General features: G+C 37.8%; 2 protein-coding genes across 4 annotated transcripts; one reads left to right on the plus strand and one right to left on the minus strand.

Annotated features, from left to right (window-relative positions):
• Nucleotides 1-2,887: 2,887 nt before the first annotated feature.
• Nucleotides 2,888-4,136, minus strand: uba52 (ubiquitin A-52 residue ribosomal protein fusion product 1). Its single transcript, XM_077716971.1, has 5 exons — nucleotides 4,030-4,136; nucleotides 3,480-3,591; nucleotides 3,292-3,378; nucleotides 3,104-3,206; nucleotides 2,888-3,035 (listed from the first exon to the last, which is right to left on the minus strand). The coding sequence occupies exons 2-5, from the start codon at nucleotides 3,580-3,582 to the stop codon at nucleotides 2,942-2,944; spliced, it is 387 nt and encodes a 128-aa protein (XP_077573097.1). The 5' UTR covers nucleotides 3,583-3,591; nucleotides 4,030-4,136; the 3' UTR covers nucleotides 2,888-2,941.
• Nucleotides 3,843-16,545, plus strand: arrdc2 (arrestin domain containing 2). Of its 3 annotated transcripts, none has more exons than XM_077716970.1 (8): nucleotides 3,843-4,127; nucleotides 6,496-6,750; nucleotides 11,920-12,137; nucleotides 12,228-12,330; nucleotides 13,300-13,556; nucleotides 13,653-13,815; nucleotides 14,450-14,625; nucleotides 15,323-16,545. In XM_077716970.1, the coding sequence occupies exons 2-8, from the start codon at nucleotides 6,498-6,500 to the stop codon at nucleotides 15,374-15,376; spliced, it is 1,224 nt and encodes a 407-aa protein (XP_077573096.1). In that variant the 5' UTR covers nucleotides 3,843-4,127; nucleotides 6,496-6,497; the 3' UTR covers nucleotides 15,377-16,545. The 3 variants fall into 3 exon arrangements, with proteins under 3 accessions (XP_077573096.1, XP_077573094.1, XP_077573095.1); XM_077716968.1 differs by lacking the exon at nucleotides 3,843-4,127 and adding an exon at nucleotides 5,914-6,081; XM_077716969.1 differs by lacking the exons at nucleotides 3,843-4,127; nucleotides 6,496-6,750 and adding an exon at nucleotides 10,308-10,695.
• Nucleotides 16,546-24,520: the final 7,975 nt, after the last annotated feature.

The raw sequence follows: 24,520 nt of genomic DNA on the forward strand, positions 1-24,520 counted from the left end.
GTCTACATAGAAACAAAGAAGTTGAGATTTTGGCCGCAAAAACGGCCAATTGCGGCAACAAAATGGCATAGCATTAATTTATAATTCTGACTTTAGAGTCAGAATTCTGTCTTTTTTCTCAGAATTTCTTTTTTATCTCATAATTTTGACTTTTTCCTAAGATTTCTGACTTTTTTCTCAGAAATCTGACTTCATTATCAGAATTCATTATTAGTCTTTATTTTAACCTCATGATTTGGATTCATTCCTCAGATTTTTGCCTTTTTTATCTCATGATTTTGACTTTTTCCTCAGATTGCTGCCTTTTTTCCTCAGAATTCTGACGTTAAGATCACAAGTCTGACTTTAAAGTCTGGATCTTGGCCACTTTTTTGTCTTCGGTGGCTCTAATCCTCTTCCATAATATTATCATAATCCTCCCCAGCCGTGAAAAATGCACTCAATGGGCACAATGTCAACAAAAGGACAAATAGAGATAAAAAGCCCGATTACAAGTCAGCCGTCCACGATTTGTCCTGGACCCTCAGGAGCCAGACTCTCACCGAGCACCCCGATCCGTCCCTGTGATGCCAATCTGCCGTATTCCCCCCACTTTGTTTCCTCTATTCTTCTCTTCACGCCTTCTATAATTCATGTAGATCAATAGCGTTGCTCTCGGCCACGATGAAGTTGTTGCTAAGTTGCACAAGGATGGCAGCATCACTTTCTCGTCTCTGCACCTTGCACTGTATTCATGCTTGTGCCAAGTTTGATTTTGTTTACATGTTAGTATTGCAATGATTCATTTCAGCAGCAAACTCCTCACAAGACTCTCCAGTACTGAGTAATGTGAAATTTTGTGAAATATGTGAGTAGTATTCGCACAACTTGACTGATCAAAAGAAAAAGCACAACTGCAGTATTTTTACTAAATGGGTACTGAACTCAATTCCTTGTCAGCATTGTGAAATTGATGCACAATATTACACGTTTTGCTTTCTACCTAATAATGCACCGTAGTTTTTATTTTAACTTCAACTGGGTACAAATAGGTGCAGGAAATCCTAGCAGATCTTGTGTTAAATTTACTTTAAATGTGATTAGAAATAGAGGTATATTGCAAAACCTCGAATTTCACCTTATTTTATTATTAAATTGTTTAGTGGGCGAGGTGTATATTACTTTGCCTCTTGGCTATAGTGGTCAGAATAATAATATACCCGTAACATCTTGTGGGCATCTGCCTCATTAAAAACTGCAATCATTTCAGCCAAGTCAGCTTTATCTGATTTTAGCAGCCACTTTTAAGCTTGTTGAATTACCAATATTGTTTATGTTTTATATATTTGTTTTCAAAGTTTTTGAGGGTGAAAAGAAAAGACAAAGCATGCTTTTTTTTGCATGATCATGACACTTTTATTAAGACATTTGTTCATCGTGTAATCTAAAAACAACAACAAAATACTCTAAAGTACCTTAAAAAGAAAATGTTTCATTTCTTTTTGGGACAGTTATTAATACATCAGACATTCCTTAGAATACATACTACACTTATAAGAGTTATTTTATAGACAATGCAGTGATGGTTAATTCTTTGGATGTGGCATAATCAATTGCCGCACAGTTCAAGGTGGACATATATCGCTGTCCAGGGTACTGAATCTGTTGTTTTATTGGTGATATGCAACAAACACCATATAGACACCATGGTCATTTAATATTCAGAAATTTTACTAGTTGATTTGATCAATGAGGTGGACTCCACCTCATTCATTCACTAATCTGTGGATTTCATGATTACATTAGGATTAAGTGGCAAAACAAGATAGGAAATAACAAATGTACGGTCAATTTTTTTAAAACATCTTTTTGTGTGAATTGTTGCCATCAAACAGAGTATCACTATTTAACTGGAATTTAGAAACTACTATCAAAATAAAAAGTAGAACAGTGTTTGCTTGTGATAACTGCATTACTATTCTATTTGTATACATTACATTCAATTAAATCTTTTTCCCTCCGTATTGGTAAACATTGCCAATTTTTCATGATTGAATTTGAAAATGTTTGTATTGTGTGATTGAATTGCTTATATTTGTAAAGGTATTGAAATAAACTCATGCTTTAACACATCTGTTCTTGGTAATGGTTGATGAGCACTCCATTGCTTTTCCTGTCACAGTCCACTAACTTCCCACCATTTTTGATACATGATGAATTGAGCTATCTTGGTTGTCATTTGTTTGGCTTATTTTTGCTGATGTTGGGCAATGCAAACACTTAAATATGGTACAAAATATATTGTTAATTTTTGCAATATCCTTATCTTTGTGATCCTTGATTTATTCACTGTCAAATGGCATTAAGTGATCGTGTTTAACTACCACTGATGGCAGTAGAACATCAAATCCAATTTGTTTAGGGACTCTCCCAGTCAAAATAACTTGGATGATCATCAAATTTTCAAACAATATTTTGACCAATATGCCCATCCTCTGAAATTTTTTTTCCCCAAGCTGTGGTAGTATTTTTTAGCAATCATATGATTAATGATATACTAAATCACACGTGTCACCCAGGGGCCCTATCTGGCCCACCGCATCATTTTGTGCCGCCCGAGAAAGAAATTCATGAGTGCCGAATTTGTTTTAAGATCAAATTCAAATGATTATAGATGTACATTATATTTCCTGATTTTCCCCTTTTTAAATCAATAATTGCAAGTTATTTTAATCCAATTTTTTCAAACATTGTTTTAGATCTATAAAACCTGAATATTTAAGGCTTCTGATCGATTTCTTTTAATCAGATTTTTTCTTTAAATCTAAATATATCTAAAATGGTCCAGCCCACAAACCAATTCAAGTTTGACTCCCTTGTAATAGATTCACCACACCAGACAGCAAGAGTCTTTTTCCCAATTTATTTAACACAATGTACAGCTGATGCAGTACAACGTAATCTACTTCAGCTTCTTCTTGGGGCGAAGGTTATTGGTGTGTCCACACTTCTTCTTGCGGCAGTTGACGGCACGTGGGTGCAGACGGGCATAGCACCTGAGAAGCAAGTAAATCCACCATTAAACCTTTGCAAGGCAAAATCAGAAAAAGTTTGCAGAACATACTTGCGACAGATCATCTTGTCACAGTTGTACTTCTGAGCCAGCTGCCTGAGGGAAGGCTCAATGATACCACCACGCAGACGCAGGACCAGATGAAGAGTGGATTCTGTTGGAGTACAGTTTGAAATGCTTAAATTCATGAAATGCAAAACTTAGGAGGACCAAATTATTGTTGGGTCAACAAAACATACCTTTCTGAATGTTGTAGTCAGACAGAGTGCGACCATCTTCCAACTGTTTACCAGCGAAGATCAAACGCTGCTGATCAGGAGGGATTCCTACACACATTGAAATCATTACATCACTTGAAGTCTAATTTAGGTATTTGAAGCCCTTAATGCGTCAATTTTATTACCCACAGATATGCATACTCACTCACCTTCCTTGTCTTGAATTTTTGCCTTGACATTTTCGATGGTGTCACTGGGCTCGACCTCAAGGGTGATGGTCTTGCCTGTCAATGTTTTCACGAAGATCTGCATCTTGGCAGACTGAGGAGTTACAAGGAGTACGTTGTTAACTTCGAGCGATGAGGCTAACCTCTCCAGCCACCCCGTTTCGGGGGTGGCATCTTAAATTTGCACGCGCGGTGGTGGTACTCACACGTTATCTTTTTTACCATACGCTTACGTTTTCAATTACAAAGTCGCAGACTTTATGACATAGTCTGCGTAGTTTGAGTGGGAGCTTGCAGTAAAAGCTAACGTCGACCCTAAGCTATTTGAGCTAAATGCTAGCAGGGCCGCGCCACATGCTGCCTGCTAGCGCGGAAACTATTCCGGTTATTCGCTTGGGCAAATTATGAGTTTGATTTGCCACTATAGGACTTTGCTGATACCATGGTGAACGCGATGTGAGGTTTTCTTCAAAAAATGTGTATTTTGATAACTCAAATGGGTAAATATGTACTGGACAAAATGTGTACTCACCCGGCCGCTAGCAGAGCCTCAACGAAAAGAGACCGGAAAAAGCTGTCAGTGTTATGCGTCACTTCCCAACACTGTCACGCCTTCAAATTAAAGTAACTGTAGGTATACCCCCTTTCCAGAGTGAACATCAATGAAAAGTAACGCAGTAGTACAAATAATACATAACTTTCCTTAATACACTGATGGTCAATACCTTCCAAAGTAGTCTTGGGTGGTATATTCAAGCACCATATGCAATTTGAGTTTGATTTATATCATAAAGAAATGAACATAAACTTATAAAAAAATGGACAGGTTATAAGTGATTAGGTTCCAGGTCCCAAATGACCCTTAACCATTTGACCCACATATTTAAAAAAAGCGTATTTAAGTAATTGGCTGCCATTGACCACGCTAGATGTCCAATCCAGTTTTACTGGGAGGGACTAATGTACAAATTGCTTCCAAAAATGGATTAGATGTTTTCAGCAACTTGCATATTATGGTAGTACATCAGTTTCATGCATGCAAAACTTTCCTTGGATTATCAATAAGTGAGCATTTAAAAAAAAGATGCAAATGCATATGCAAGTAGTACATTGCCCAACCATTGTTGTTATCTGGTTTAAACATAAACCTCTTCTGAACTATTCAGGGAAACATTCTCTGCCCTGACTGCCCTACTTCAGTGTTCTACTTGAACTCTGTTTGCACTGTCAACTCAAGTTTAATGTTGGTGTGTTTTGCTGAAGGATTCTCGAGCATGACTAACTACTTTCGTACATAAACAATCTGTGTTGTGGAGTAAACAGTCTTAACCTAAATATAAAAGCTGATAACTTATTTTTATTTAAACTGCTTGTCAAAATGTGTAAATATAGTAAGTTCATTGACCTGAAGCAGCAGCAGTTTAGGATTAAGTCCAGATGCAGATAGCCAATAAAAGTAATAGCGTATATGCCAGGTTATTACAGTTCATATCATATTTTCTGGGATAGTATAATTAGCATTTTCTGGTTAAGGTTGGTCCACTCTAGTACATAGTCCTACTTTGTGGTTGTCTTATCAAACGGATTAGTTTACAGTAAAACATCCAGTGAGGTTCATGGCAACATTGTAAATTGTGATAATAAATACATTTGTAAAATTATGCATACCAAAAAGTGTTGGGAAAACTGGGTGCGTTTGGGCTGCATCAAAGATTCCCCAAAAATATAGCAAAATTACTTTGCATAACTAATTGATAAAAACACCCAGAAATTATACAAATGCACAAAAATGCTTTATTATTAATTGTGGATTATTTTAATTTTTCCAGATTATATTTTTATTGCCACTGATTTATTAAATGCATTTAGCAAATTTTAGGTGTATCTATGGGCTGTGTAATCCTTGCCATTTGTTATGAATGATTTGTCTCTAGATACCTCTATAAAATCGGCATACAACTAACTGCAGCAATAATAACACAATTGAGGTGCAATTCCTTAAACTACTAGATTTCCATATTTTCAAACCAAAGATCCTCAGAAAAAAACTGAGCGGTGCTTTAAAAAAACTATAAATTTATAGAGACATGTTTCACTCATTTTGTGTAAGCAACTTGCAGAAAGAATAAAGAGGGGGCAAAAGACAACCTGAAATGATCCAGGCCAGATATCAACAATAAATTGACACCTTCAAAACAAAGTTCATTACATCAACATTAATCAAAACATGATTTATTTTACACAATTCATACCACAAATTTTCATCATAACTTATGATAACCTATTCACACTAAATTAGTTTTGTAAAAGAATTGACTGGGTAACACAACTCACCGACAACAAAATTTACTACGAAACGACAAAACATTCTAATCGACTTCCGTTGTCCAGTGGGCGGACATGACTCACATGCACCAATTGTGATTGGACGATAAGCAATACAGTGTTACTGGGCGCTAGTGCCTGACAAGACAGACATGTTATTTAAAGATGACGCTTTAAAGCACGCGACAGTGCAGTCTCGCCATGCACAGTTTGCTCCAACTATCTTCTGTTCTTCGGGAGAATTCTCCATGTACCGCTGGTGAGTTGTTTGACAGTGACGTGGAGCCGCAGCGTGTCGTTAACAGCTGTCTGCATTTGTAACGCGTCTGGCCATTTCTCCAACCTGATTGGCTGAGATCTGACATTGCCATTTAATCCGTTCATCGGCTCGTAGAAGTATGCAAACTCCCGTTTATTACAGTCTGCACCGTGCAGAACGTGTGAGACAAAAATAGTATTGAGTGCTTATATGTGTTGCAATGGCTATTTCCGTAGGACTGAACTGTATAAACTCTCAAAATATCTATTTTTATTTATTTTATTTTTATTTTATTATTTTTAAAATTTCATTGGCATTTTTATGGTGATGTTTACTCTGAAAATCACATGACCTGCATTGTGTTAATTTAGTCTGTTTTTTTCTTCTTCCTCTTATTTTTCTTGACCTGCAAAGAGATGACACTGAACCCAATTAAGTCGTTCAAACTGGAGCTGGATGGTGAGGGAGATGCTGCCTTCACTGCAGGAGAAGTTGTGTCAGGCCAAGTCTTGTTGGAGCTCCGGAGGGACACCAAAGTGGACTCCATGAAGGTGCAAGGACGGGGTGTCGCTACGGCACACTGGTTGGAGAACCGTGGCATGAACTCTGTCTATAACGACTACACGTCCCGGTTCACTTACTTCAGGAAAAGGCAACATCTGATCCGAGGTTAGTAGTTGAAGCAGACCACAAATATATATTTTTTAAATCAGAGGGGAAAAAATATTTTTTAAAAATAATTAACTAATGCACTGAAGACCTGGCATCCAAAAATAATAGAAAAAATACAATTTATAGTATTTATTTTCATATGGATGGTGATAATGAGCAAAAGAGTGTCTCCAGAGGAAAATTTTCCTGCCAAGGAAAGTATGAAGTTTGATTATTCACATACTATAAGGGAGAAAAAAATAATTTACATGTAGTGTATTTACTGCACAATAAGGTGCACTTTCAGTGAATGGCCTATTTTAAAAATGGTTTCACATTTAAGGCCCATCAGAAGATGCAGTAGTGGTGGTCATGGTAATATAGTGGTAGTCTTAGTAGTAGTAGTAAAGGATTGTGTTATATATCCACTAGATGAAGCTGTACTAGTAATAGTAGTGGTTAGGAGTTGTGTTATAGATCAACTAAATGGAGCTTTGCTAAAGGGAATTTGATACAATGATTAACCAATATTGATCATATATAATTGCACATCCGATTATAAGGCGCACTGCCGGATTTTGAGGCAATTTAAGTCTTTTAGTTGCGCCTTATAGTGCGGAAAATACGGTATGTTAAAAACACATTGTATGTGTGAGAGCCGGGTGTCAAATTGGTCTTAGAGAATCTGAAATGAATCTTTGTAAAGTGAGCCAGTTTCACTTAATTGATCCAAATATTATGTCTTTACAACAAATGATATGTACTAAGGACGTTTGTTTAATGATGGGGTGACCTAGTCAATACTCTTCCACTAATATATGTTAATTTACTTGAGTTTCATATCATACCGAATAAATAAACAACAGATGCTGGTTAATTTTTTATAAAATGCTTTGAACTTTCCAGTTTGGTTTTAATCAAACATCTGATTAGAATAGGGATGTTTATGCCATACACAAACATGGATAAATGATTAATCTTTTTTTCTTTTATCAGCAACTTAGATTGATCTGTTAAACTTAAATGCAAAAGTTTAATGATCTTTTTAGTTAATATTTACTATTTGCATAAAAATGACCTAGTTACTATAAAACGTGGCCTAGTTACTTTGGACAATATTATCAAGATATCCAGTTTCTGTTTGTACATTTTCTTTATTTGTGAACATTCAAAGTTGGGATAAAGGGCACGTTTTTGTCTTTTACTGATGTAAGTATTTTTAGTTTAATGTTTACAAGCTGGTCAAAACAGGGCACGAGGATAGAGTGTGACGAGGAAGGAACACAGTTTGAAAAATATAGGATGCATTACCATGGCGACAATTAAAAATAAACTTGGCATCCTCTACTTACCTATTTCAGCACAATTGAGAGTGAATGCTATATGATGGAATTTGGTCATTTACCTTACATTTTTCTGTTTATTGTCCATGTGGTTTAATGACAGGTGGCTAGAGTACAGTTAAAAAGTTATACTGTACTCGGGATACTTTGTTTTGTTTCTGTGGCACTTTAATTTGCATTTTTTACAGTGGAGCTTCTACGGCTTACTTTTGTTTTGAACTTGCGATATTGTTTTTGTTTGGTCAGGTTAAAGGTAGTACAGATTTTGAAAAACACGATAATCATGATATGATTTAGCTACTGCAAGAATTTAGTTGAAAAAAATGCATGCATGTTGTGGTCTCAAAGGAGTTGCAGACAATTTTGTCTTAAATATTTATAAAAATGTTGAAGAAAAGATGTTCTTTACACATACATTTTAATTGAGATATTTGGTCATGGTCTTGTCCTAATTTTGGTGTTGTTTAAGTTTCGATTTCTGAAACTGATCTTGTTGTTAAGTACTGTTTTTTTGGCAAATCTTATTCTTAATTGTGTAGATATGAGCACAACTGAAGCAGCTAACCTCCATGACTTGAGATTAGTGATTAAAATCTTTGAACTTAGCTCTCTGGGTCAAAACAAGTGTTGATCAGGTTGTCACAGGTTGCTTGTCATGCATTTAATGGAATGGCTGTCATTGACTGTGTTTCAAATTGGACAGTTTGCACTTATTTAAGTAAGGGATGGTACGAGTTTAAATACCTATACAAGTGAACAAAGTACAAATTCGACTTTAATGAACTTGAAATGCAGGATGCTTTAATTGAGAGGATATAAACACCACAAAAAAATGGAATCCCTAAAATTAAAAACATGTCTCCTAACCATTTATCCACCATGATGCAGTCATTCTCCCTCACTGTGATGTTCAAAGGGGGCTCTAAAAGCCAAAGTATTTCAAAAAAAATAAAACTGACACTGGTGCTGTCCTTTGCTAGTTTGGTACAATCCACAAATAGACATACTGAAGAGGAAAGGTCAGTTGTTCAGGGGGGAACAGTGTCAGGCTTCCTCAACTGTTCCCGCATTCAAACCCCCCTCCAGCCAAGTTGAGGTCTGCAGTTGTTAATTCCTTCAATTCAACGCCAGGTGGCATTAAAGAGCTAGCTCCCCGCCCCAGGGAACAGCGGCGTAAACAACTTTGTTTGCCAAGATCCAGACTTTACTTTTGAATTGATTAAGACTGAATCGAAGTGGGACTGATTCATTCTATGATTGCAATGTGTGTTTTCTTCAAATGTATCCTGCTTTCCTGTGGTCTGCTTTAAAGTACGTCTTATTCAAAGCCCTGGATAGACCTTTTCCAGGCACCCTTATTGTGATGTAGACTTTAGCTTTAATTATTTCTGGAAATATTGGATCCAAGAGTAGATGTGCACGTGGTTTAAAAGAAATGTGGTAGCAGTTGTTTTCCAAGGAGACATGCTTTTGTGCATACTTTTGTCGTCCAAGTGTGCGGTTGCTTGGCAGTATGCCCAAAATTGACAGGGACGAAGCGGCGTAAACAGCGTTAGTATAGATTTTTTTCCTCTTCTGGGGGTTGGTTTAGGGAACATACTTCGTATAATATACGCCTATTTTCTTCGAAAAACCTGGAACAACCAGTGATGGTAGTCAAGGCGGTGTTTTCTTCGATGCTACTTCCACACCCTGTCTGGCAGTCGGTTATGTTTTGAATGCTGCCTTCACAGTCTACTCGGAAATTTGTGTGTTAGGACACTAGCTCCAAACTCTCACAATTACATCGTGAAGAAGTTTCAAGAAGTTGAAAATAATGATGACGAGATCATATGAAGACCTATCAGTAGTCTGTGTAGTTGGTTTCAGTTACATTACGTCCCACAACACTGCTGTCATCACATTGTTTTTCGGTTTCGGGGCTTTGCCTGGGCATGTTTTTAAGGAGTTTTTGTTTATGGAACTCAGCGCAGGCAAATAAGTTGATAATTATTCTTTTTTTTTTTGCAAGAGAGTAATCAAGCAATTGTAAAAAAATGTTCTTGGATTTTTCCAAGACATTGAAATGTGAAAAATAAATAGAGCGACTGTTGGAAAACAAGTAGTGAAAAGTCTTTGCGAAGAAGCAGTACGTAAAGGTATCATTGCCCAGCCTTCAAGCCCTCCTGAGGCTTACATAATCAATCTCGAAGAGCGCCCCGCCCACTTTCTCCTCCTCCAAATAGGCCTCGAACTGAAACTGCAAAACATTCTCAACTGCTACCCAGTAAGCGCAAGAGCTCTTACACATCTACTTGATCCCATTTGCAAACCCCAAAAACAATCACCTTCTCATCGCCGGCAACCATGATTTTCGACAAGTTAAAAAAGTTGGACATCGTTTTCGACGCCCCGGAGGTGGACTGTCCTCCCGTGTACAGCAGCGGGGACGTGGTGTCCGGACGTGTGGTACTGGATCTCACCGGGGAGACCCGCGTGGACTCCCTGAAGCTTCACGCCGAAGGTTTCGCCAAAGTGCATTGGACCGAGTCTCGCTCGGCAGGCTCCAGCACTGCTTACACGCAAAACTACAGCGACGAGGTGGAGTACTTGAACCGGAGAGAGGTGCTGCTGCAGGCAGGTCAGTCCTAAATCCTGCATCCCCCTCATCTGCATCAAAATAAGGGGATGGAGACCACTTATTTAGGAGTAGTGACCTATAGCATTTTTTGTTGGTGTTGTGAAACTGCAAAGTGCTTTATTTAAATTGCAATGCATTGAAAAGGATGGATGGAACTTTGATTCATTTAACCTAGAAGGAATGACGGATATAGACGTCCAATCCCTCTTGACTGCTTCTATTAGTTGTCACACTAAAAGGATTGGACGTCTACTGCCGTCAATTGGTGACAAAAGTTTAAATGCTTTTATTGTTTGTGTCACTTTTAGTCAAAACTGCTGGTTCAGATGTGTTTTCTTTGTTTCAAAATGACTTTATAAGTTAAGTTAATTTTTTTGTGAATGATGTGAATACAAGTGTCAAGAAATAGTCCAGATTTGACACTTTTAAACTTATCTTGAGTTGTTTTTGTCTGCTCTGTTATTCAATGGGCACGCGATTAGGGAAAACGTAAACAGGAAATTCCCTGCCAAGGCTTCACTTTTTTTGTTGTGGGACGCTCAGGTTTTTTTGCTCTTATTTTTTTGCTCTTATTATTTAATCTGCTGGGTTTCAGATGCAAAGAAACATTTTAAATTGATTCTTTGAGTAGGTTAGATTAGAACTTTATTTCATCCCGTATTTGGGAATTTTTTTTGGTTGCAGTAGCATCACACACAAGACATTGTAGATCTAGGTAAGAAATAGAAGAGTAAAAGTACATTTCTGTATGTGCACATGTGCCAGTTTTGAACCACCAACCAATTGGGAGCTTTGAGTAACAAAGGGACGAAAACACATGGTGTTTTTTTTTAAACAAAAACACGTGTTCATGGGCCGTAAGCTGACAGCGAGTGAGGAAAAAAAGTGGTTGAAAAGTGCTCGAGGAAAACATGTTCCCTGTCAGCACAAGGGCGCCGGAGCTGCCAACTTAGACAAAGCAGGCCAATGTGATTGTGGAGAATCAGACTTGTTTTTCAGACTCTTATATGATTTCTTGCCCTATCTTGCCCTCAATTTTTAATGGTTTAGGAATTAGTAAATGCTAAACCAGAGAATCAAGTTTAAGGAGTATTGACTTTTTTTTTAATGGTTTGTAATTCTTTTGAGTCTACACGTTTCGGGCGAAAACCATTTATGTAATTAAACACAATTTACATAAAAGATGAAGTGTAAATTTGATGGCTTTTTTTATGTCTTTCTCAGATAATGGGGAAGTGACCATCCTTCCTGCAGGCAGACATGAATTTCCTTTCAGCTTCCAGTTGCCAGAAGAGACACTGGTCACCTCCTTTGAGGGGAAACACGGCAGTATTCGTTACTGGGTCAAAGTGAAGCTGCACAGACCCTGGGCCACCGTCAGGAAAATCAAAAAGGAGTTTACTGTCATCGAGCCCATTGACATTAACACACCAGCACTACTTGTGAGCCTCCTCCATTGTTATTTCCACACTGCTTTTTATCATTTTGAAGGACAATTGCTCATTTTTTTGGCTCTTGTTTACTACTTTTAGGCACCACAAGCTGGAACCAAAGACAAGATGGCACGGACGTGGTACCGGAACTTTGGACAAGTTTCCGTTACGGCAAAGATTGACCGCAAAGGTTATACACCAGGTAAGATCATATTAACTTAAGTTGGGCTCAAAATAAAAACATTACATGCATGGTCCCAGTTAACTAGCGAGGTTTGAGGTTTGAATATCAAAACACAGTTTCGGTTTGGTCATGAAGATGGTCACAAGACTAAAAAACATTGTGTAGCCTGAGTTAAAAAAAAATCTTTACAAGAATAACTGTGGCGTCAACGGCACCGTTCACAAGCTGGACTCACGCAGCATATAAAGATATATTATACATCTATAAATGCTATATCTTCGCTTTGGTAACAACAATACTCTACCAAAGAAAACACCTGTCAATCATTCTTGTCAGTTTAATTACCATTGAGATGACTCCAAAGAAGTGTAAAACAATAAACATAAAAACAGCTTACATCATGATGTGTTAAAGTACACAAAAAGCTGCAACTATTGGTCTGCCATGTGATTTAACAATAGACGCTTGGTACGAGACAGTAAACAGGAACTGCCTTTCACAAATCTAGCTTGCCTTTCACAATTTTACTTAACTTAACTCTTACAAATGAATTATTTCTGAACAGAAACACAAAGGAAATCTTAAATTGCTCTTCAGGATTCACAACAATAGTCCAGGCACTTGTACCTGTGACATATAAAATATTTTCACCCTCCCCCCCACATTGAAACTTAATATACAACACATGCAATTCTAATTCTGCCCAGTGCTCTTCTAACTCTCTTGCTAAGAAGAAATAAACCAGCTCCCGAAAAAAAGAAGTGACACCCATATGCAGCATGTTCTTTGCTGTACGGGAACAATTATTACTACCTTTTCTCTCTTTATCATTTTGAAGTAAACTTAGGGTTACCTGTCTGTACCATATAAAAACATGAGAAATAAAATCCTGTTCATTAATCAGGATTTTCAAAAAATATTATTAATATTGTTGTTATTTTTTAACTGGACACAACTAACAATGTGCATTCTCTTTCCTTACCACAGGGGAAGTCATACCAGTTTTTGCAGAGTTTGACAATTCCACATCGCGGTCCATTGTGCCCAAAGCTTTCATCACTCAAACTCAGACCTTCATCGCCCGTGGCACCATGAAGCAGAAACGCTCCGTGGTGGCCACGTTGAGTGGCGACATGGTGGGCGCCAGGTGCAGGGAGACATGGCACGGTCGCGCTATCAAGATCCCGCCCGTGGGTCCGTCCATCCTCCAATGCCGCATCATTAAAGTGGAATACATGTTAAAGGTGAGCTAAGTTACCCTATCTGCCTTTTTGGTCTGTTTTAGAGCTGCCTCCCGTACAGAACTGACTGGTATTTGTCCCCCTGTCTTTGTTCCACAGGTGTGCGTTGATGTCCCCGGAAACTCCAAGCTATTTCTTGAGCTGCCTTTAGTCATCGGCACAATTCCACTCCATCCGTTTGGAAGCAGGACTTCGAGTGTCAGCAGCCAGTACAGCGTCAATTTGGATTGGCTGCGTATGGCCATCCCGGAGCAGCCTGAGCGTAAGTTTTATTCATTGTATAGACTTGAGTAGTCATACTACAAAGTATGTGTAGTATGTTGGCAAGATATTATGAGTCAATTCATCAATTTTTTTCAACAAGCTGTATTTGTCGGACTATAATTTACACCTGAGGAATGTGGTGCCAGGCAAAAAATGCTCAATTAAGAGAAAAAATGGATTTTATAGGGATTTTATTTAATTAGAGACAAAGAACACAAATTGTACATTATAGTAATAATAAAACAGAAACCAATCTTACAGCCTTTTCACAGCTATTAACAAAAATAGGCCATTATAAGTCGCATTATTCAAAAAGTGTGACATACGGTCGAGAAAATATAGATTCATGATTTTAGTTCATACAAAATAATTTCAGCGAAGAGAAAAGTGGTCTGATTCATCAAATTATCAATTGATGCCAAGTTGAATCAGCATTTTGGCATTTAGTAGCCCAGTGACCCAATGCCAACACATAAAAGCACACTCTTCTGATGAGATTCCTTCATTTGCTAATGCAAAAATAGGCAGTGAAAAGTTATCATGTATTTCAAATGCAGTGCTGAGGCGGCATTTGGACTTGTTCTGCTTTGGGTCAGACCAGTTTAGTAAAAATGTTGCCTATGTGCACACAGCTCCTCCAGAGTACAGCTCTGTCGTAGCGGATGGGGAGGCCGAACAGTGCGGTGGTGATGGCGGCAGCAACGCGGCGCCCCCTCAGCCGGCAGAAGACCTGAGCGGGATCCTCGAGCGGCCCCTCATGGCTTTTGTGCAGGAGTTCCGTTTCCGACCTCCGCCTGTGTACAGCGAGGTGAGACTGCCAACTGAATTGACCACACGATAGTCAAAAAGATGTTGACTTTTCTACAAATTTGGTTTCCGCTGTCAGTAGAATGTTGGGTTCACATCATACTTACAATGGAAAATTTATATTTTTAATTTAATCCAACTTGCATGGTATACACCAAAGGGTGTCAGATTCGGGTTGTTTTAACGTCAACTTGATTTCACATGGGCCAGACCATTTTAGATCTAATATTTAGATTATTTTTATACATGGATTAAATAAACTGGATTAAAAGTCCTGAATACTTAGTTTTATAGATCTAAAACTATGTTTTTTGTGCTTTTTTAAATATATTTTTAGACTTTACAAAATGATTTTTGAACTAAAAAGACAGAAAAAAATGGATTAAAAAATGACAATTATTGATTTAAAGGTGAAAATCAGGAAATTCAATATACATCTATACTACTCATTTTAATTTGATCCTAAAACAGAAAGTCGGCACGCATGATTTACTTTCCCGGGCCACACAAAATGATGCGGTGGGCCAGATTTGGCCCCTTGGCCGCCACTTTGACACATGTGATATACACCCTGCATATGCATTTTTAGTTGGAAAGTTCTCCATTGCCATTGCTTATTTTCAACCCATTAAAAAAAAACAATGTTTCCCCTTTTAATGTAGAACTTGGCTTTACATGGATTCTCTTTATTTCTACAGGTCGATCCCAATCCTCAGCCTTTAAATATGAGGCCTCGCTGCATGACGTGCTGAACTGCAAGAGCCTGCCGGAGTATCGAGCGATTTTGATTAATCCCGTGAATCAGGAGATCTATCTGATTCTTCCTCTTTGAAAAGTGGCGACTGGTGGTACCTGTGTCACTAAGAGACTGCGGTGAACGCCACAAGGGAAAGATGGCGGCGCCGCCACAACTGGGGGTTTGGACAGAGGAGCAACCCCCTGCTTTGTTTCCAGTCTTTACGTGGACTCTTTGCGGTTCTGCTAAGATGGAAGCAGTGGCTATGCATCAGTGATTTTTATCTGTATTTTTTTGAAATCCTGGTGAGCTGAGCTACAAACACTTCCTAATCAACAATTCCCTCGCCTGCATTGAGATTTTAAGGAATTTGGGACACGTTTTGAGGGGATGAGGTCAAGTGCCTTCTTGTAAATGGATATGTTTACAATCACGTTGTCATCTCTGAAAGGTATAAAGAGAAGTGCAATTATTGTTCAGTCTTTACGTCCATTTTAACGGGCTATACAATTAAAGCCTATATACATGGTTAATCAAGCACATACTGTAAATGAAAGTGTATTGATGGTCGGAGAAAGACGTGTTTCATGCATGCAGTAAGAAACCTGTAAAAGGGAAAAGAACATATGCCTTAAACATCCGTTGTTAAAGAGGAAGTTGTTAGGAAGAAGAGAAAAAAAAATGAACAAAAACAGTTGTGTTGCGCAACATGGAAAAGCCAGATAGTGAATGTTGAGTTTTGTTAGCAGAAAGAAAGAATTTTGTTTTTTAAAAGTGCGCAAAGATAAGCTGATAAGCTCCCCTAGCTGCTAATAAAAAAGGAGGCGATACAGACCTCTGAACGGTTTGGTTGGTAGCTTTTGATGGGAGCCAGATGCCTTGTTGCCTCTGAACCACTTCGGGAAGATACACCAGAAAAATGGCTTAAAACTAGCTTTAAGCCAGAGTTGCCTCTGGAGTGTACAGACAGAGAACATTCCAAAAGTGACTCTGGGATTATAACTTTTCCTCATTTTCCAAAAATATCATAAGGGTAATGAGCAGTAAAAGAAATCTTCAGGGTCAGCTATATCATGCCATTGTCATGCTTGGAACATGCAATGAATGTAAAACTTTGTTGAATGACAATTTTACCAAAGGTTTGACTTATTTTTTTCTTTTCAAAAATAAACAATTCCAAATTCACTTGAGTGCTTCTTATGTTGCATGCGAGCGAGGTGAAGTGGGACACGGTGTTCAGAAGAGAAATGACTCCAACTCTATTCTTGCCAGAGGCACTGGGTGCAGCCACACCCAGCAGATCAACAATTACAGGCCCAAGTGGTGGTACACACAATTCTTTTTTGTGCACCGAGAGAGACCCGAAAACCTACGTGCAGATGTCCGTGGGCGCCAAGGCTCGTGTCACATTGAATGAAATGTGGATTTCATTTCCTCTTGGACTGTTTGTTCTACCCCAACGCTGATCCCGATTATTTTTACGGTGTTTAAACAGAACGTATATACACAGCTCACTGATTTCTACACGGTGTTACGTAAAGCAATAAACATGGCTCAGGACCAAGTTACAGTAACTAAAAGTGGTGGGAAGTAACATAATACTAATCCTCTGTTTATTGGGCAGATTTTTATGATATTTGAAATATTTATGATGGCTTTTTTACTTTTGAAAATGTATTTTACTTGAGAAGGTTTCTTTGCTTTTTCAACCTATGCTAAAGTCAGCATAAGATCTCTTGGTTAATTTTATTCTTAAATTTGGCCTGGAATTATTTGTCTAGTTAAAGAACACTCAAATAGTGAGTATCTGTTTTTCAACTGGTGGAGGAGTGGTTTGCGAATCGGCCTCACATTTCTGGGGTTCGATCCCAAAATATAGTACTGTATATTATAAAGTGGATTATAAAAATGATATATAACAGCTCGTTCTGGTCCATGTGCTTTATACACTGATTTAAAAGTGGCCAGCTATTCCAGCATATTAGTAGATCAAGTGACTATTAATGGCAATTAAAAAAATATATCTAAATAATAGCTATTTTTATTCTATTACTTCCTAAAACAATAAGCAATCATTGCATCTTTCTCCATTTTCACATAATAATGAATACTAAATTTAAAAATGAACAAAATCTTAAAATCCCAATTGATGAAATTAAAAGGAATGATAACAGGTCATCACCCAAAGTATAAGTTTTCAATTTTCAAATTCATTTAAACTGTGTAGACCAGCCATCTTTCATTCCTATATTCCCCATGGTCCAATCCATTTTGACTGGGAAGTGCGGATAAACTGTCAAAGGAGGCGATGAGTTAAATGAGTACTCAGTAAGCGTATAATAATAAGAAGAATAAGAAGAATCAAATTCATGCACAAAAAGGTTCAATGATACATTCATTTGAATAATTTTCTCAGTCTTTGCCATTCATTTAGTCACACAACCATTCACCCTCATTTTCAGAACACCACTCATCAGGAAATGAACCCAGAGTTCCTCCTCTGAATCAGTTAAAAGTATCAACTAACACCAACTCAGTCATCACCAGTAAAAAGTATTTTTATATATACAGTAATTTTGTTTTTGCGGTAGGTACTTTTGCCATAGGAGTAAATCTTGCAGGTAAAAACCACAAATACAAACAGGATCAATTTACGGTACTGTTGTGGATCCTGTCTGCCAAGGGTAGACGATAATTTGGATGATGACCTTTTCTGTGAAAGGCATTTCTAGGAAATCTTTACACATCATAACTTGCATACCTCAGGTCTTAACATGCACCACAGATGCTTCTGATCTGCTTTACTACCTGATTTATACCAAATCTTGAAAAGTGACAAAGCTTGAGTTATGTCCTTCAAATTTTTAAATCCAGTCTCAAAATGACGATTTAGTCTCCATCACTTTCTTTCTGATCATTGCTTCAATAACATTCATTCATTATTATCCATACTGCTTATCCTTATAAGGATGGCATGGGGTGCTGGAGCCTATCTCGGCCTACTATGGAATAGGACAACCATTAATGACCACACTCATATCTAGGGGCAATTTATATTGTTGAAGAAGCCTACTAGGTATGTTTTTGGGACATAGGAGGAAACCAGAGTACCCATAAAAAACGCACGCAAGTCAGGGAGAACATATAAATTGCATACACGAAGGTGGAAACGCAATCAGGATCCGATCCTAGATCTCAGAAATGTGCTAACCAATCTTGAATAAAACAATCAAGACAAACAATCATTTTGTCATTGATGGCATACAGGAAATCTATGCATTGCACTTTTTAAACATGGTCCGACCCACACATTCCTCAACCGGACTCAATGTCCAATGCGTAATGGACTTTAGGTAGTCAAATGAATAAGATTGAGGCATGAATATTCTTTGACGGTCATTCTACTAACCTACTACTATGATGGACTTCCTTTCCCTCACTGATTACATTTTTGAGGGCCCACGTTTTGCGTCACAGCACAAATTGTAAACAACCTTATTTATGTCCTGTGCTTGCCTTATTTACATAAGACACAGAGAAGAGACTCTTAAGGATGTTGCTAGAGAACATCAGATGACCAACTCTAAATCCAATTAGTATTTTTCAAGCATTTCTACAGAATTGTGTATTGTAGTGTAGTTTATTTTATTTTAGTGTAGTGTAGTGCAATGTGGTGTAGTACATTATAGTACAGTATAGTACTGGACTGCACTGCACTATAGTAGTACAGTGCATATAATGCAGTATAGTGCAGTACAATGCAATAATAGTGCAGTCCAGTGTAGTACAGTGAAGTACAATGTACAGTGCATCACAGTGCATGCACTGTTGTACACTATAGTTTAGTGTAGTCAAGTGCAGTACAGTGCACATAGTGCAGTACAGTGCATTCCAGTACAGAAGTCAATATGTAGTATATCAATACAGTAGTCCGATGTAGTATATCAATACAGTAGTCCAATGTGGTATTGTGTATGTACAGTGCAGTACAGTGTGTCCAGTGCAATACACTGCAATCTAGTGTAGTACTTTGTAGTACAATGCAGTTCAGTGCAGTGTGTTGTAGTACAATGCAGTCCAGGGTAGTGCAGTACAGTAAAGTGTAGGCCACTGTAGTACAGTGCAATACAGTGGAGTAAAATACAGTACAGTGCAGCACACTATGTTGCAGTTGTAATGTTTGTACATCCAGAGTGTTTTCTTTACATAATCTTAGTTACTATTGTTGATTAAATACATAGATCATTTTATTATTTGAGCTGTTTTGAAAATGTAGGCAGTGTAGTGAGAGCACTCAAAGTCTTGTTATTGCTTTCTGTTTGTATCTTTGGCCTAAATTGTTGCACATATCATCACATAACATCTAGTTGGAGGAATTGTGGCACCACTGTTCATAAATGTGAACACTTGTAGTAAGACTATTTTTGTAAAAATAAAAAAAAAAGTTTGAAAAAAGACAATGTATGGCAAGCCTTTTATTTGTCAGTAAAATGACCATGTGTCATGTTTTGTTTGTGTGCTGTCTGAGTGTTGTTTGTCCCTCTTGGCTTCCCTTCCTTAAATGATCAGGTGTTTTTGATTGATAATTATTTCTTTGGTTGTTGGATTAATCCTTGCATTTAGGCATGTTGTCTCCATTTCAGTGTGCATGTGTTCTATCCCCATTAGGTTTGTTTTTTTTAAATTGATTTTTACTAAGTCCTAAGTTTGTATAGTTTTTCTGTTAGTTCTTATTAAAACCCTCAGGTTTGCGCACCAGGACTCCTGTTTTCATCTACGTCCTGCATCTTTGGGTCCAACTCTTCTGCACATCCGAGGTGCATTTATGACAACATGTGTGGTAAGTCTTTTTATTTTTTAAATATTTTTTTTACAAAAAAAGAAGCCTTTCTATACATTGTCCTGTATTTTTTTAAAAAAAGAATGCATGTTATATTGAGGCTTTTATTTGTTATGAAAATAACAATACAAAGTAAGGCTTTATTTCTTAAAAAAATAATAAGACCATCTATTGTAATGTTTTTTTTCTGAAAAAAACATCAGTCTTTTGTTCATTAAAAGAAATGAACATGTTGTTCAAAAAAGTCTACATATAGCAAGATTTTTCCCCCCAAAAATTGAACTTATAGTAATGATTTTTTTCTTTTAAAAGAGACTGCATGGTATAGTAACAGTTATAGTTGTTAGAAAAAAATGACAATACATAGTACGCCTTTTTTAACCTCTAATTCAAGAATGACCCCAAAAAGTCGTTATAGTGTCTCTCTCGGAATGAACTTGGGTAATAACTAAAAATATGTGTCAGTTCTCTACAGCGTGTATGTGATACAGTAGTTTTACGCACCCACAAGTATTACAGTATATACTTCATGCTTTTAACTCTCATTATATATTCAAATGTACTTAATGGGCACACACTTATTTGGGAATTGAGTGAGTTAGAACTTAGCCTGGTCGTGCAAGATGGGCTTGGCAATGAACTCATTTTCAATGAATTCATTTAGAAAGAGATATTTTATTCACCATTCAGTAAATATTCAATTTGACACTGAGTCGTTGGTGTGTCTCTGCCCCTGCGTGCGATGAATAGAAGATTCAGAAGTGCCTGCTATGAATTACAGTATTCTTTTGATGAGAAGGCCAAAAGATGATCTGACCAATAAAAGGGCCGCATGCTGACGCCCACATATTACTGAAAGCGGTCCACACGCAAGCGATGTGACGTCAGAAGGTTGTTGACTCCGAAGAGACGTGGGGATCGGCTTGCAATTCCCATCTTGATTCGAGACTTCAGGGAAATCTGTAACTTCAGAGGGCTTAGACAGAACACACCCCTTTTGCCACAGCACTGAACTGCACAAAAAGTTCCTTAGCAGAATATGCTGAAAGAAAGGGGGGCTGGGGGGCATGCTGGAATGAACAACATCCTAAAAGAGGCTGACTTGCTTATAATTCATCCCTTGTGTTGTTAACAATCAAACAATCCCGTTTTGAGATTGTGCTTTGACACTTTTCCAACAAAAAAAAAAGATTTTGAACTTATAGGTCAAATTCCAGACATGAAGAGGCATCACTACAAAGACAGGTCGTAGAAATGGGATTTTATATGACAGGAAAACCAAAGATTAAAAAGTACTGCTTGGTGCTTACTATTAAATCACCAACATTTAATGTGACGTTATTTATGGCGGATAAGCCAGACAGACAGTTTATTTTAGACCCTGTCTAACAGCACTTGTTCACCTGAGGCAGCACAAGTCTACCTACTCCTAATTGCGTAGTTACATGTCCAAATACTAAGCAATAAAAACTTAATGTGTAATTTTATGTTTTCAATCCCTAACTCTATACATATAGCAGGGGTGGCGAATAAATTAGACACAAAGAGCCAAAATTTTAAACTGCGAGAGACAAAAACCTGCACCATGCAGTAACCTGCCAGAACAGACAAATACACACACAAAACACACTTAAAACTCTATTAATAAAAAAATAATAATCAAAAGGCTTTATTGTCATCATACACAGCTGCGTATAACGAAATTGGTGGTGCTACTCCACATAGTGTGTTTTCCGAGTAAAAAACATAAATGAGTAATATAAAAATATAAAAAGTCACGTCCTGTCAAGGTCAATCCAAGTTATTGCACAGAAAGGATTCACCATAACATCTACCAAATTATTTTTTAAATATAATGTATTATTTGTTTTTAATGGGCCCAGATGGATTTGAATTGTTTTAAAAGAGAAGAAAAATAAAAGAAACGTAAAACGAGGCACTGTATATCCAAAATATGATAAAAAGCACGGAATTTATTTAGGCCTGGAGCCACATGTGGCTCGGGAGCCGCTTGTTTGCCACCCCTGCTATATAGGAATACTACAAGTGTTGAATTAGACTTCATTCTCCTGGCCTTAGGTCAACATCAACCTTTGCTTTCATCAATTGTAACTTTTTTAAAAACTTTTAAAGAGCACTCATTTAACACATGACGACCAATCGATTTTGACAAGGAAACAGCGAATTATGATGAAGCAAGCACAAAGTCAATCAGTTCAAAATCACTTTGGATCAGAAGGTGCGGAAGAATTCCCCGTCTGTTATTTGTGTCGAAGGCATACTACAACTGCAACGGTTTCTCCTCCCTTTGCACGTGGTGAGGATGTTTTGGACGAGCCAACTGGCAGCGCATCAATTCCGGAATGAAAAACGTTCTTGCCCTTATGTGACAAACAACAAATCAGCACAGAGGAATTTATTTTTCTGAGAGACGGTACAAGATTAGCAGTTTGTCTTGAGGCACAGCTTAAAGAAAACAAGAGCCGAGGTTAGGGGATGAGAAGAGTATCTTTCCACTTACTAAATGTATTGCTCAATCATTGTGTTTACCAGAGCAAAAGGGACACAGTGTACTGTAGTATCAGAAAGAAAAGGTATGGGTCTCTTAACAGTATAGTAATAGATGGCACTGGAATAACTGGAAATACTGTTCACTCTCCAGCAAAACAAATACCTTAAATATGCTTGAGTGGTTAGCGCGTTGGCCTCACAGCAGTGGGATCTTGGGTTCGAATCTAGGTCAGTCCACCTGTGTGGAGTTTGCATGTTCTCCCGGGCCTGCGTGGGTTTTCTTCAGGTACTCCAGTTCCTCCCACATTCCAAAGACATGCATTGTAGGGGATTGGACACCCCAAAATGCCCTTAGCTTTAAGTGTGAGAGTCAATAGCCACTAATTCTGGCCCAAGGTCATATGGGATAGGCTCTAGCACCCCCGTAACGCTGTTGAGGATAAAGAGGCACAGAAAATGAAGGGGGGAAAAGAACTTTTAGTATGACGATAACAAAAGAGCAACAGTGAAGGGCTTGAGGAGGAGGTTTATCAACAAATAGTGAATTATCGAGCAATATATTATACTTTAAGCAGCGCAAAGTATTAATTTTCTTTACACACATTTATTATCCAGTGCTGTTTAAAACCAGATTGAAGCAGTGGGGTGAAGATAAACAACATTGACATCATTTGCATTCACTACAGAAATGGAATGGACGTGAATCAAAAAATAGCAAATGGCGAAATATATAAAATAATATATAAAATATCACATCTTGACATAAAAATCTGCCTCCCAACCCACCTACCTACCTAATGACCGAATTATTTAAAAATGGAAGTATACTTTCATAGCCATTCTTTCTTTATGTCAGGTGAAGATGACTTATCACCTAAAACCTTATCAAATTTTTATTAAGCTTATAAGCTTTTAACCTTTGTCTTGGTACCACTACCAACATGCTCTTCGTTTTTTATCAAATTTGAAGTCAAATATGTTGACTGGTAGTTATACAAACATTATCTCTTGGGCTTTGAATAATTTTCACTTCTTATCTATTAATGATGCTGCCTTGGAAGGAAAAGACTGGAATGTGACGTCAGATTTAATGGATAAGTCAACATAGGCTAAGGCAGGGAAGTGCCTCAAGTAAACAGAGCTGTCGTCAAAGTTAAAAGTACAGCAATTCACTTTATTGTCCACTGCGACTAATGTATTGATTCTTACAGGCTATTAAACCTCATTGTCTTTTGGTGTAAATATTCCATAACAATGCAATAATTGCAATCTCATAATTAAAGACACAATTTAACCATTTTAAAGTTAACCAACTTATTTTGGACAACTAGAAGACAATCTCAAATAAAGTACAAGTAAGTTATTTTTAAATAGAAACAATGGCAGCCCAGTGCCCGAGTGGTTTCTGCGTCCGGGCTCACAGTCCTGGGCCCGAGGGTTCGATCCCATGTTCTGCAAAGGCTTGTGTGAGTTTTATCTGGGCACTCATAGGCTAATTATACGCCAAATTGTCCCTAGATTGGTTGTTTATCTCTTTGTGTCCTGCGATTGGTTGGCCACTGATTCAGGGTGTCCCCCACCTGATGCCCATTGTTGGCTCAGATAGGCTCCAGCACCCCCCACGATAAGTAGTTCAGTCTACTGGCTGATACGTTAACTCTTCTAGTAAACTAAGCACAAAGGTTGAGACTGGAGACAGACTGGAGTATTTTTCCTTGTGCTATTGGCTCATGAAAAGCAAGTGGGGGCTTCCACCTCTCATGACTCACTGTTTTAAAAGTGCACGTGGAGCTGTCTGTGCACGTGGGC

Source organism: Stigmatopora nigra, chromosome 5 (genome assembly GCF_051989575.1).
Source record: "Stigmatopora nigra isolate UIUO_SnigA chromosome 5, RoL_Snig_1.1, whole genome shotgun sequence".
Lineage (NCBI taxonomy): Eukaryota > Metazoa > Chordata > Actinopteri > Syngnathiformes > Syngnathidae > Stigmatopora > Stigmatopora nigra.